We start from the raw sequence: 13,140 nt of genomic DNA, 5'->3' as shown, positions 1-13,140 counted from the left end.
ATTTTCTATGTAGCAGAAAATGCTTTCTAACTAGGAAGTTTTTGGTAAACACAATGGGAAATTTGAAAAAAACCCAGAGAGAGTTATTCTTGGGAGAATTCTATACAATGAGAATAATGATAGCTGGCCCTAAGATGCATATGGGAAGCCTGTGTGAAGCACATTATGTGATGGCTCAAACCCAGTTTCATGTCCAGCTGTGTGACAGTATGTAGGCTTTCTAAGCCTCTATTCCTATTGGTAAAATGAGAACAGTACATGCTTCATGGGTACTTAAAAAGAATGTTGGTCATCCTTATCGATATGTTATTTGATCCTTCTGAAGATGCTATGTCTATCTACATTTAAAGAAAGTTCTTTAGGCTCAGAGAAGTTCATTAACTTCTTCAAGTTCACAAATGGTATTTGGAGTTGAGATTTGAATCCAAATCTCATATTCTGGGTCGTGAAACTGTTTCCAGTCATGATTATTCTGTGTTCATAGTCCAGCATCTCCCCTCCTAAATAACTGATTTTATTTTCTCCCCTGTCATTCCCTAGACTTTATTAGAGTTGAAGCAAGGAAACCTAAATCTAAATGACAGCACCACCAATCTGTTTCCATCACTTGTTATTCACCTGAAGCCACTATCTTCTTAAAGTGAGATTGCAAAGAGGTGTTATAGAAACAATTAAAATTTCACTATGATAATATCCTCTTACATGTAGACCAAACAGGAGAATGGATGAACTGCTAAAAACAGAAGCCATGTTTTCATGAAAATGCATCTAATAATAAATCTGAAAAAAGCCTCCCCCCCCCCCCCCAAAAAAAGAAAAAAGCCTCCCTACCACTCAGATGGTAAAAGGAATAGAAGAGGAAGGGAGTGGGAGGCGAGGGAGAGGTTCTCTAGCATGATACCCAGATCTTAGTACACTAAGTACACAGGACATATTGGACAATTGAAAACACACTTTGATTACACTAGAGCAATTTTCTTACATGAAGAAAATACTCCTTCTAATATTTATATGCACCAAATTCATATTCAAAATGAGAATACCCTGGATGGCGATGAAATATTGAAGTAAGGAAAAAAATATCAATAGTCTTCTTTATAAAATCATGTATAGCATCAACTCACTCTAGTTTCTTTTTGGTTTTGTTTCTCATTTATACCTAAGTCACAAATCCCATTAGCCATCTCTCCTGGCTCTACCTCTGTGCATAACAAACATGCTTTTCCAGGATGTAGATTGTTTAGGAATGTGAGTACACCTGCAAAATATTCTGAAAGTAGATTCCTAACAGTGAAAATGTGGAGAGTAGCAAAATACAAATTATTCAAATGCCAATTTCCTAGGTATTTTTCTTTATAATAGAAAACTAAGCAGAATTTTTCTAACAAGGCCAATGAAATAAACCTGTTTTTTAGATTTAAAAAAAAAACTGCCATATTATGCAGATTAACAAGAACCATAGGATATTGACTAATTCTATCAATTTCAACTCAGTTAACAGTGACTTTATACCTGTTAGGTGCTAGCGATCATGCTAGACCTTTCAGGGATGGGGATTCGAAGGTAAGCAAGATGCAGTTCCTATTCCTGAGATCAGCACCCCCTATAGCTCAGATCAGCTGGCCATGTGGACTTAGAACACAAAACCTATGTGATCAGAATAGGGGAGACTAAGAAAGACCTCTTAAAGAGGCTTAACTTTATTTTATAAACATGGCAATAATAATAATATTTATGTAGGCAGTTTGATCAATTGTGAGACTACTGCAAAATCCAGATGACTGATGGGGGCCTGAGCTAAAGCAACAGAAGTTAAGATTGGAAAGAAATAAACAGACATGAGAGTCACAAGTAAGGAGAAGCAACAACTGGACCTTGTGGTTCTGATGGGTGAGAAATGGGGAGGGATCTAAGAATCACCTATTGACAGGAAGGGTATCAATGCCACTGATGGACAAGCAGGATGGAGGGAAATTCAGCACAGGGTCGGCTGAATACCAGGTGCCTTTGTGACAAGCCCATGAGGCAACAGGGAGAAATATCAGGACTTTGTGGGGTTCACCCTAGCAAGGTGAGAGCTTTTGTGCAGTACTTCACTTCCGCTTTTATTATGACAAATACAAGGAGCTGAACCTTTAAATAAATGGAAATCCAGGTTTAAAAAACAATCCAGGTTAAAAAACTAAATAATATCTACTTGGGATTTCCTTAATACTGAAGTCTATATAGTTTAATCAAGACTTCAGAAGGGAAAATTTGGTAAATATTAAGAATTAGAATCTCCCTGGACTCTCCATGAGATTGGGATTGGGAAAATTTGTACTAAAGCTTTCTTACCTTATGCTAAATAATTTAGGGCTGGCAATGTACTGGATTAAGTCAGATTTTCCCTCAAATGATACTTAACTTACTTCATTAAAACCATCTCATTAAATTTACTTTCAAATTTATGAAGTAGCTAAAGGTATAAGTTTTAATCAACTGTTCTAAACTTTTATTTGAGAACAGTGAGGAGTCTGCAAGTGGTGGAACATGGATCCTTTATGCATTTACTACACAAGCAATTTACATTTGGTTCAGCTCATGGTCAGGTCTTCACGAAAAGTCTAAAGCCCAACTGGAACATTCTAAAATGATGAGGGAGGACATAATAACTGGGGTGGCAAGTCGGGAGGGGCTTCACAAATTGATACCACTACAACAGATGCAGCAGATTGGTGTTAAGTGGGCTTCCAGTTCCCACCACTTTTTTCACTCTTGAGTGATTCTAAAGGGTAATGTGATTTGATTAATACTAATAGGAGGCTGTGGACACACAGAAAGAGGATTATGTTCATAGGAAGAAGTTAATTAAGAGAGTCATAGTAGGAAAAGGTCACAGGCAAGCCTACATGGCATTTATCAAGCTCAAATGGCTTAAAAATGATTTAATTCAGCATTGTTCTGTTTAATACTTACACAGAATACTGGAATATTGGGCTGTCTCTAGGAAATTAAATTCTTTTGGCTTTTAATGATCAAGATAAAGGTAACCAATTTAATACATTAAATGATTCTAAGATTTTTAGAGCTGAAAAGGACTTAACATTATCGAGCTTAAAATCAGTGGATAAAATAAGGCAAAGTTGAATAAGGTCTGTAGTTAATTAATAGCATTGTATCCATGTTAGCTTCCTGGTTTTGAAGATTATTCTATTGTTCTGTAAGATGTTACCATTGAGGGAAGCTAGATTAAGGGTATTCAAAGGCTCTTGTTACTATTTTTGCAACTTTTCAGTAAGTCTAAAATTATTTTTAAAAGGTTTAATTTACCTACCCTAACCTTTCAAAGAAACCTAAGACTCAAAGGGATCCACTTACCTTCCTCAAAGTTGTACAACTATAATAAAAGACACCCCAACTAGACCAACTATTTTATAATCATATTAATTTTTGATTAGATTATGCTCTTCAATATCTTTGTTGGCATTGGAATTACTTTTTTTTCCAGTTTTTTTTTTTTTTTTTTTTTTTTTTTTAGAGAGAGAGAGAGAGCGGGAGGGGGGCATTATGGGAGGGGAAGATGTAGACGGAGAAAGAATCTTAAGCAGCACCCCCATACTGTTGGGGCAGAGCTCAGTGTGGGGCTCCATCTCAGGACCCTGAGATCATGACCTGAGCTGAAATCAAGAATCAGATACTTAATGGGCTGAGCTGCCCAGGCGCCCCACTGGAATTACTTTTAAACTGCACAAAAGTTAATTTAACTTTTTTCTCCTCACTGCAGAAAATACATAATTTTTAAAATTTGGTAACCCAGAGGAAAATCAGATTATTATTCCTCTGCTATTTAACATGCCAAGAAACTTTTTACTTGTAATGAATATAGTTTTCATTTTCAGGTGAGCTAGTAGTTCTTTAAAAAATTTACCTGCCCAAAAAAAAAAAAAAAAAAAAAAAAAATTTTACCTGCCTGGGTGCTTGCATGGCTCAAGGCTCAATTGATTAAGCATCTGCCTTTGGCTCAGGTCATGATCCCAGGGTCTTGGGACTTAGTACCACATCAGGTTCCTTGCTCAGCAAGGAGTCTGCTTATTCCTCTACCCTTTGCTGCTGCTTGTGCTCTCTCTCTCTCATGTTCACTCTTCTCGTTCTCTCAAATAAATAAATAAAAACTTAAAAAAAAAATCTACCTATTTTATTGTATGGTACTTGGTTATTGCCTTATCAGTTTCAATTCCTTCTTTTGTGTCTTTAAATTCATTTAATATGCTTGTTTCATAGTTTTAATGATTACTCATTTGTTTGAAATCCTTGGAATTTTATTTTATTTTTTAAAGATTTTATTTATTTATTCATGAGAGACATGGAGAGAAAGGAAGAGACATAGGCAGAGGGAGAATCAGCTCCATGGAGGAAGCCTGATGCGGGACTTGATCCCAGGACACTGGGATCATGACCTGAGCCAAAGGCAGATGCTTAACCACTGAGCCACCTAGGCTTCCTGAAATCTTTGGAATTTTAATCATTTTGTTCATTTTTTTATGATACTATGGATTGTTTCCTCATCTGTTCCGTAATTTTGAATTGTAAGCTAATCTTCAGTGGTTTAGGCCGTGAGAATCTTGTGATCTGCTGTTGAGGGTAGACATACCACAATAGTTTTTACCAGTTTCTGCAAGGGACCCAAGAAGTATCATCAGCCTGAGATTAATATTCATATGAATGTCTCAGCTTTGAGTTTTTCAGATAATGAGCACAGTGTAACTTAACCCTGGATCTGCAAGAGAAACAGGGGAGATGTTTTGCTTCACTCTGAGCCCTGGGAAACACAGGTAGACTTCTTTGCCATCTCTCTGTGAGGATGTGCTTCTTGTTTTCTATTCTGTCCCTCTAATTGAAAGTCTTTCCAAAGCCCCAGTTTTATACAGGATCTTAACTTTCTATCGCAGCATGAGCATTACGTCTCAAGCCTCTGGGTTACTGGGACACATACAACCCCTTTGAGGGAAGCTATTACATCAGCTCATGCCCAGAGAAGTAAATCTCTCTGTTTACTACCTGGAGATTTCTTTCTATTCTTGGAAGGTCAGCCATGAGTTCCCTATAATTCTCATTATCTTTTATCTGGCATTTCTAGATGATGATAATGAAGGAAAAATTTCAAGTTCTCATACTCTACTTCCTGCTGGAAGTGGAAGTAATAATAAAGGAGATCTTTAAAAATATTTTTATGTAAAACTTTCTTTAAAAGTCTCCATAAGAAATCCGGTGATGTTCTAGAAGGGACATAATGTGGAGCTTGAGCGACTGAGCTTCAAAACTAAACTGATATTATTAGGTGTATATGCTAAAATGAACTATATTTTAGCAAGTTACTTTTTTTGTAAAATGAACTTATTTTAAAACTTAAATTTTGGATTTCAGGATGCCTGGATGGCTCAGTGGTTGAGTGTCTGCCTTCAACTCAGGGCATGATCCTGGTCAGAGGATGGAGTCCAGCACTGGGCTCCCTGTGAGGAGCCTGCTTCTCTCTCTGCCTATGTCTCTGCCTATCTCTCATGAATAAATAAATAAGAATCTTAAAAAATTTTTTTTTGGATTTCATATATACTAAGGGGTCTACATTACTTAGCATACCACCTGATACAAACTATTTGTACAGTATGACAGTTATTTTGACTATTCTGTGTTTAAAGGAGATGTGTGAGGTGTTAGTAAGTCAATTTCATTGTAATCACAAGCTTACTGCATGGCATCATAGAAAAGCAAGTCCAAGACTGCTGTATACATTCATGAGATCATGACAAAGGAAAAAAAAAGTTACCGAATTGTGGGTGGTCCTGGGTAATTTTGTAGATGATTTCTGAGGCACTGACACCTGGAGCTTCAGCTTGTAAGATTCTATTTGTAATCTGCAGCATCCCGCCTTCTGGAACCCACACCATTGAATTAGCCCCAAGCTGAAGACCCCCATCATTCTAGAATAAGGAAAGAGTACAGAATTAAGTCCAAGCAAAATATTAATAATAATAATAATAAGTTAAAAAATATATATATATCTCAGCACTTAAAAACATAACTCATCATAAGGTGGGGCAAGATGGCAGAAGAGTAGGGTCCCCATGTCACCCGTCCCCACCAACTTACTTAGATAACTTTCAAATCATTCTGAAAACCTACGAATTCGGCTTGAGATTTATTTATTTACTTTTGTTTTTTTTTTTAAGATTTCATTTATTTATTCATGAGAGACACAGATAGAGAGGGGCAGAGACACAGGCAGAGGGAGAAGCAGGCCATATGCAGGGAGCCCCATGTGGGACTCGATCCCAGGTCTCCAGGATCAGGCCCTGAGCTGAAGGTGGCACTAAACCGCTGAGCCACCCGGGCTGCCCCGGCCTGAGATTTAAAGACAGAACAGCTGGAATGATACAGTGAGAAGAGTTCAGGCTTCCATCAAAGTAGGAAGAGGTTAAAAAATAAACAAATAAAAAAGCATTCAAGGGAGAGGGGCCCCCGTGAGGATCCGGGCTAAGGGGGGCGACGAGAGGCCCCAGGACAGTAAAGCCCAGTCCCGGAGAAGCAGGAACTTTACGAATCTTCCCGGACAGAACACGCTCCCAGGTAACTGGAGCAGGATCCTAGGAGGGGCATGATGCCCTCAGGCTCCCAAGGGCACTAACAGAGGAACTGTGCCCCAAGGGGGAGCATGCCACACCCCTCGGTGAGCTCCCTAAAGGGCTGGAGCACGCTCCTGGTGGGACCCGGGAGCAGCTCGGGTGGCGGCCTGGGCAGTGGCTCTGTGCAGAGATGGGCTGCGCAACCCCAGGAGCACGATTCCAGCAGCACAGGCCCTGGAGCACAAGGTGCCAGAAGACATAGCCCAAGATCCGGTGCTCCCCCCAGGACAGGTGGAGGCTGGGAGGACACAGGAGAGCAGGGACACTCCGGCCACCGGGCACCCACAAGCTATGCAGATCAGCGCCCCCCGCCCCCGGAGCAACCAGGCCCCTGCGGACTGGGAACTGCGGTAGTTACTGCGGGAGCTGACTCCAGGGCTGGAGAGCTGGCCACTGCCACTGTTGTTATTCTTCCTGGTGTCATCTTGTACCTAGGATGGAGCGGGGCCACCAAGGAGCAGAGGCCTCACAGGATAAACAGCTCCCACTGAACCATGCACCTGGCAGGGGTTGGGGCAGCTCCCGCAGGTGCCCACACCTGAGAATCAGCACAGCAGGCTTCCCCCAGAAGACCAGCTGGAAGGACAGGGTTAGAGCAAGTTCTTGATGGAGCAGCACTGGATAGTTCCAGGGGGAAGTCTAAGGACTTACAGTATATATAATCAGAGGATACTCCTCCTTGTTTTTTGTTTTGTTTGCTCTCCCCCCCCCCTTTTCTTTTTTCCATTACACCTTGTTTTTAAACACCCTGCACTGAGCAAAATGACTAGAAGGACGAACTCACCACAAAAGAATCAGAAACAGTACCCTCTCCCACAGAGTTACAGAATTTGGATTACAATTCAATGCCAGAAAGCCAATTCAGAAGAACAATTATAAAGTTACTGGTGGCCCTGGAAAAAAAAAAAAAAAAGGATTCAAGAGACTTCATGACTGCAGAATTTAGATCTAATCAGGCCGAAATTAAAAATCAATTAAATGAGATGATATCCAAACTGGAGGTCAGGGTTAACAAGGTAGAAAAACGAGTGAGTGACATAGAAGACAAGTTGATGGCAAGAGAGGAAGCTGAGGAAAAAAGAGAAAAACAATTAAAAGATCATGAGGAAAGGTTAAGGGAAATAAATGACAGCCTCAGAAGGAAAAATCTACGTTTAATTGGGGTTCCAGAGGACGTCGAAAGGGACAGAGGTCCAGAAAGTGTATGTGAACAAATCATAGCTGAGAACTTCCCTAACTTGGGAAGGGAAACAGGCATTCAGATCCAGGAGATAGAGAGATCACCCCCCTAAAATCAATAAAAACCGTTCAACACCCTGACATTTAATAGTGAAACTTGCAAATTCCAAAGATAAAGAGAAGATCCTTAAAGCAGCAAGAGACAAGAGATCCCTCACCTTTATGGGGAGAAGTATTAGCGTAACAGCAGACCTCTCCACCGAGACCTGGCAGGCCAGAAAGGGATGGCAAGATATATTCAGGGTCCTAAATGAGAAGAACCTGCAGCCAAGAATACTTTATCCAGCAAGGCTGTCATTCAGAATAGAAGAAGAGATAAAGAGCTTCCAAGATAGGCAGAAACTGAGAGAATATGTGACCACCAATCAGCTCTGCAAGAAATATTAAGGGGGATGCTGTAAAAGAAAGAGGAAGCTCAAATAAATAATCCACAAAAACAGGGACTGATAGGTATAAAGATGACACTAAATTCATACCTTTCAATAATTACACTGAACGTGAATGGGCTTAATGATCCCATCAAAAGGCACAGGGTTTCAGACTGGATAAAAAAGCAAGACCCATCTATTCACTGTCTATAAGAGACTCATTTTAGACATAAGGACACCTACAGCCTGAAAATAAAAGGTTGGAGAACCATTTACCATTCAAATGGTCCTTAAAAGAAAGCAGGGGTAGCCATCCTTATATCAGATAAATTAAAGTTTATATCAAAGACTGTAGTAAGAGATGAAGAGGGACACTAAATCATACTTAAAGGATCTATCCAACAAGAGGACCTAACAATCATGAATATATTTATGCCCTGAATGCGGGAGCTGCCAAGTACATCAATCAATAACCAAAGTTAAGTCATACTTAGATAATAATACACTTATACTTGGAGACTTGAACATGGCACTTTCTACAATTGATAGATCTTCTAAGGACAACAACTCCAAAGAAACAAGAGCTTTAAATGATACACTGGACCAGATGGATTTCACAGATATTTACAGAACTTTACATCCAAATGCAACTGAATACACATTCTTCTCAAGTGCACATGGAACTTTCTCCAGAATAGACCACATACTGGGTCACAAATCAGGTCTTAACCAATACCAAAAGACAGGGATCGTCCCCTGCATATTTTCAGACCATACTGCTGTGAAACTAGAACTAAACCACAAGAAGTTTGGAAGTATTTCAAACAGGTGGAGGTTAAAGACCATCCTGCTAAAAGATGAAAGGATCAGCCAGGAAATTAGAGAAGAATTAAAAAGATTCATGGAAACTAATGAGAATGAAGATACAACCGTTCAAAATCTTTGGAATACAGCAAAAGCAGTCCTGAGGGGGAAATACATCGCAATACAAGCATCCATCCAAAAACTGGAAAGAACTCAAATACAAAAGCTAACCTTGCACCTAAAGGAGCTGGAGAAGGAACAGCATATAAATCCTTCCACCAGCAGAAGAAGACAGTTAATAAAGATTAGAGCAGAACTCAATGAAATAGAGACCAGAAGAACTGTGGAACAGAAAAACAAAACCAGGAGCTGGTTCTTTGAATCAATTAATAAGATAGATAAACCATTAGCCAGCCTTATTAAAAAGAAGAGAGAGAAGACTCAAATTAATAAAATCATGAATGAGAAAGGAGAGATCACCACCAACACCAAGGAAATACAAACTATTTTAAAAACTTATTATGAGCAGCTTTATGCCAATAAATTAGGCAATCTAGAAAAAATGGATGCATTTCTGGAAAACCACAAACTACCAAAACTGGAACAGGAAAAAATAGAAAACCTGAACAGGGCAATAACCAGGGAGGAAATTGAAGCAGTCATCAAACACCTCACAAGACACAAAAGTCCAGGGCCAGATGGCTTCCCAGGGGAATTCTATCAAACATTTAAAGAAGAAACCATACCTATTCTACTAAAGCTATTTGGAAAGATAGAAAGAGATGGAATACATCCAAAGTCATTCTATGAGGCCAGCATCACCTTAATTCCAAAACCAGACAAAGACCCCACCAAAAAAGAGAATTATAGACCAATATCCCTGATGAACACAGATGCAAAAATTCTCAACAAGATACTAGCCAATAGGATCCAACAGTACATAAGAAGATTATACACCGTGACCAAGTGGGATTTATCCCTGGGATGCAAGGCTGGTTCAACACTTGTAAAACAATCAATGTGATAGATCATATCAACAAGACAAGAAACAAGAACCATATGATCCTCTCAATAGATGCAGAGAAAGCATTTGACAAAATACAGCATCCATTCCTGATCAAAACTCTTCAGAGTGTAGGGATGGAGGGAACATTCCCCAACATCTTAAAAGCCATCTACGAAAAGCCCACAACAAATATCATTCTCAATGGGGAAACACTGGGAGCCTTTCCCCTAAGATCAGGAACACAACAGGGATGTCCACTCTCACCACTGCTATTCAACATAGTACTGGAAGGCCTAGCCTCAGCAATCAGAAAACGAAAAGAAATAAAAGGCATTCAAATTGGCAAAGAAGAAGTAAAACTCTCCCTCTTCGCCGATGACATGATACTATACGTAGAAAACCCAAAAGCCTCCACCCCAGGATTGCTAGAACTCATACACCAATTTGGCAGTGTGGCAGGATACAAAATCAATGCCCAGAAACCAGTGGCATTTCTATACACTAACAATGAGACTGAAGAAAGAGAAATTAAGGAGTCAATCCCATTTACAATTGCACCAAAAAGCATAAGATACTTAGGAATAAACCTAACCAAAAAGGTAAAGGATCTATACCCTAAAAACTACAGAACACTTCTGAAAGAAATTGAGGAAGACACAAAGAGATGGAAAAATATTCCATGCTCATGGACTGAAGAATTAATATTGTGAAAATGTCAATGTTACCCAGGGCAATTTACACATTTAATGCAATCCACATCAAAATACCATGGACTTTCTTCAGACAGTTGGAACAAAGCATCTTAAGATTTGTGTGGCATCAGAAAAGACCCAGAATATCCAGGGGAATATTAAAAAAGAAAACCATAGTTGGGGGCATCACAATGCCAGATTTCAGGTTGTACTACAAAGCTGTGGTCATCAAGACAGTGTAATACTGGCCCAAAAACAGATCAATGGAATAGCATAGAGAATCCAGAAGTGGACCCTCAACTTTATGTCAACTAATATTTGACAAAGCAGGAAAGACTATCCACTGGAAAAAAGACAGTCTCTTTAATAAATAGTGCTCGGAAAATTGGACATCCACATGCAGAAGAATGAAACTAGACCACTCTCTTGTACCAGACACAAAGATAAACTCAAAATGAACGAAAGATCTAAATGTGAGACAAGACTCCATCAAAATCCTAGAGGAGAACACAGGCAACACCTTTTTTGAACTTGGACACAGCAATTTCTTGCAAGATACATCCACGAAGGCAAAAGAAACAAAAGCAAAAATGAATTATTGGGACTTCATCAAGATAAGAAGCTTCTGCACAGCAAAGGATACAGTCAACAAAACTAAAAGACAACCTACAGAATGGGAGAAGATATTTGCAAATGACGTATCAGATAAAGGGCTAGTTTCCAAGATCTATAAAGAACTTATTAAACTCAACAGCAAAGAAACAAACAATCCAGTCATGAAATGGGCAAAAGACATGAAGAGAAATCTCACAGAGGAAGACATAGACATGGCCAACACACACATGAGAAAATGCTCTGCATCACTTGCCATCAGGGAAATACAAATCAAAACCACAATGAGATACCACCTCACACCAGTGAGAATGGGGAAAATTAACAAGACAGGAAACAACAAATATTGGAGAGGATGTGGAGAAAGGGGAACCATCTTATACTGTTGGTGGGAATGTGAACTGGTGCAGCCACTCTGGGAAACAGTTCCTCAAAGAGTTAAAAATAGATCTGCCCTACAACCCAGCAATTGCACTGCTGGGGATTTACCCCAAAGATACAGATGCAGTGAAACGCCGGGACACCTGCACCCCGATGTTTCTAGCAGCAATGTCCACAATAGCCAAACTGTGGAAGGAGCCTCGGTGTCCATCGACAGATGAATGGATAAAGAAGATGTGGTCTATTATACAATGGAATATTCCTCAGCCATTAGAAACGACAAATACCCACCATTTGCTTCAATGTGGAGGGACCTGGAGGGTATTATGCTGAGTGAAATAAGTCAATCAGAAAAGGACAAACAAACAAACAAAAAAACCAAAAAACAAAAACAAAAAAAAAAAAAGAAAAGGACAATCATTATATGGTCTCATTCATTTGGGGAATATAAAAATTAGTGAAAGGGAATAAAGGGAAAGGAGAGAAAATGAGTGAAAATATCAGCGAGGGTGATAAAACATGAGAGACACCTAACTCTGGGAAACGAACAAGGGGTAGTGGAAGGGGAGGTGGGCGGGGGGTGGGGGTGACTGGGTGATGGGCACTGACGGGGGCACTTGGCGGGATGAGTATTGGGTGTAATGCTATATGCTGGCAAATTGAACTCCAGTAAAAAAAAGTCATCAGGTACTATTACTGCCAGCCATCATCTAATAAAGAGATATTCGTAACTTTGGAGTCACATTATGAACTATGCATGTACACTATATGTGGATACTTGCATATGTATGTATATATGTAATGTCCTACTTTTACTTTATCATAAGCAAATGACTTATTTCATTCAGGAAGACGAGTCTCTCCATTTCTTTCTTTCATCTGTCCATCTAACTGTCCTTCCATTCTCCCCATCCACCGACATTCAAGCACTAAACATTAAGCACCTATATTATTGGCCAGCTCTTCTGCCAGAGGCCTGAGATATTTAAGAATGCCTAAACAAGACATGGGTTTCAGAATTCACAGTCTAGCGATCCCCTCACAGACAAATAATCAGGATGCATCACAAATGATGCTCTATGAGAAGCTTCAGCAGGGTGCTATAGGAGAATAAATGAAAAAGGTTTCCTCTTTGAAGAAGGAATATTCAGAAAGGCTCTCCTATGGAAATAAAATTCAATTCTTGAATAACAAAAATATGGGGCCTTCGAAGAGAGAAGTGGTGAAATGGATTCTGTGCAGGGGTCCAGCCGGGGTAAAGACATGAGATTGCACTGTGTGCTTCATAAAATATCCAGGTGTCTGGGCAAGAAGAGTTTATGGAGTCAGGAGAGGGTGGGAATAAAAAGTTTGAATAAATAAATAATTTATTTATT

At 39.5% G+C, this 13,140-nt stretch overlaps 1 protein-coding gene across 1 annotated transcript in view; it reads right to left on the bottom strand.

Annotated features, from left to right (window-relative positions):
* The window catches only part of FRAS1 (Fraser extracellular matrix complex subunit 1), a 434,524-nt gene that overhangs the window by 134,257 nt on the left and 287,127 nt on the right, over nt 1–13,140 (bottom strand). Inside the window, exon 30 of the mRNA XM_049104909.1 lies at nt 5,807–5,960. Coding sequence (XP_048960866.1) covers nt 5,807–5,960 — 154 coding nt within the window. The remainder of the gene's footprint in view (nt 1–5,806; nt 5,961–13,140) is intronic.

The sequence above is a fragment of the Canis lupus genome, chromosome 32 (assembly GCF_003254725.2).
Source record: "Canis lupus dingo isolate Sandy chromosome 32, ASM325472v2, whole genome shotgun sequence".
Lineage (NCBI taxonomy): Eukaryota > Metazoa > Chordata > Mammalia > Carnivora > Canidae > Canis > Canis lupus.
The sequence above is the reverse complement of the archived record's forward strand: the minus strand, read 5'-3'. Positions and strand labels throughout refer to the sequence as shown.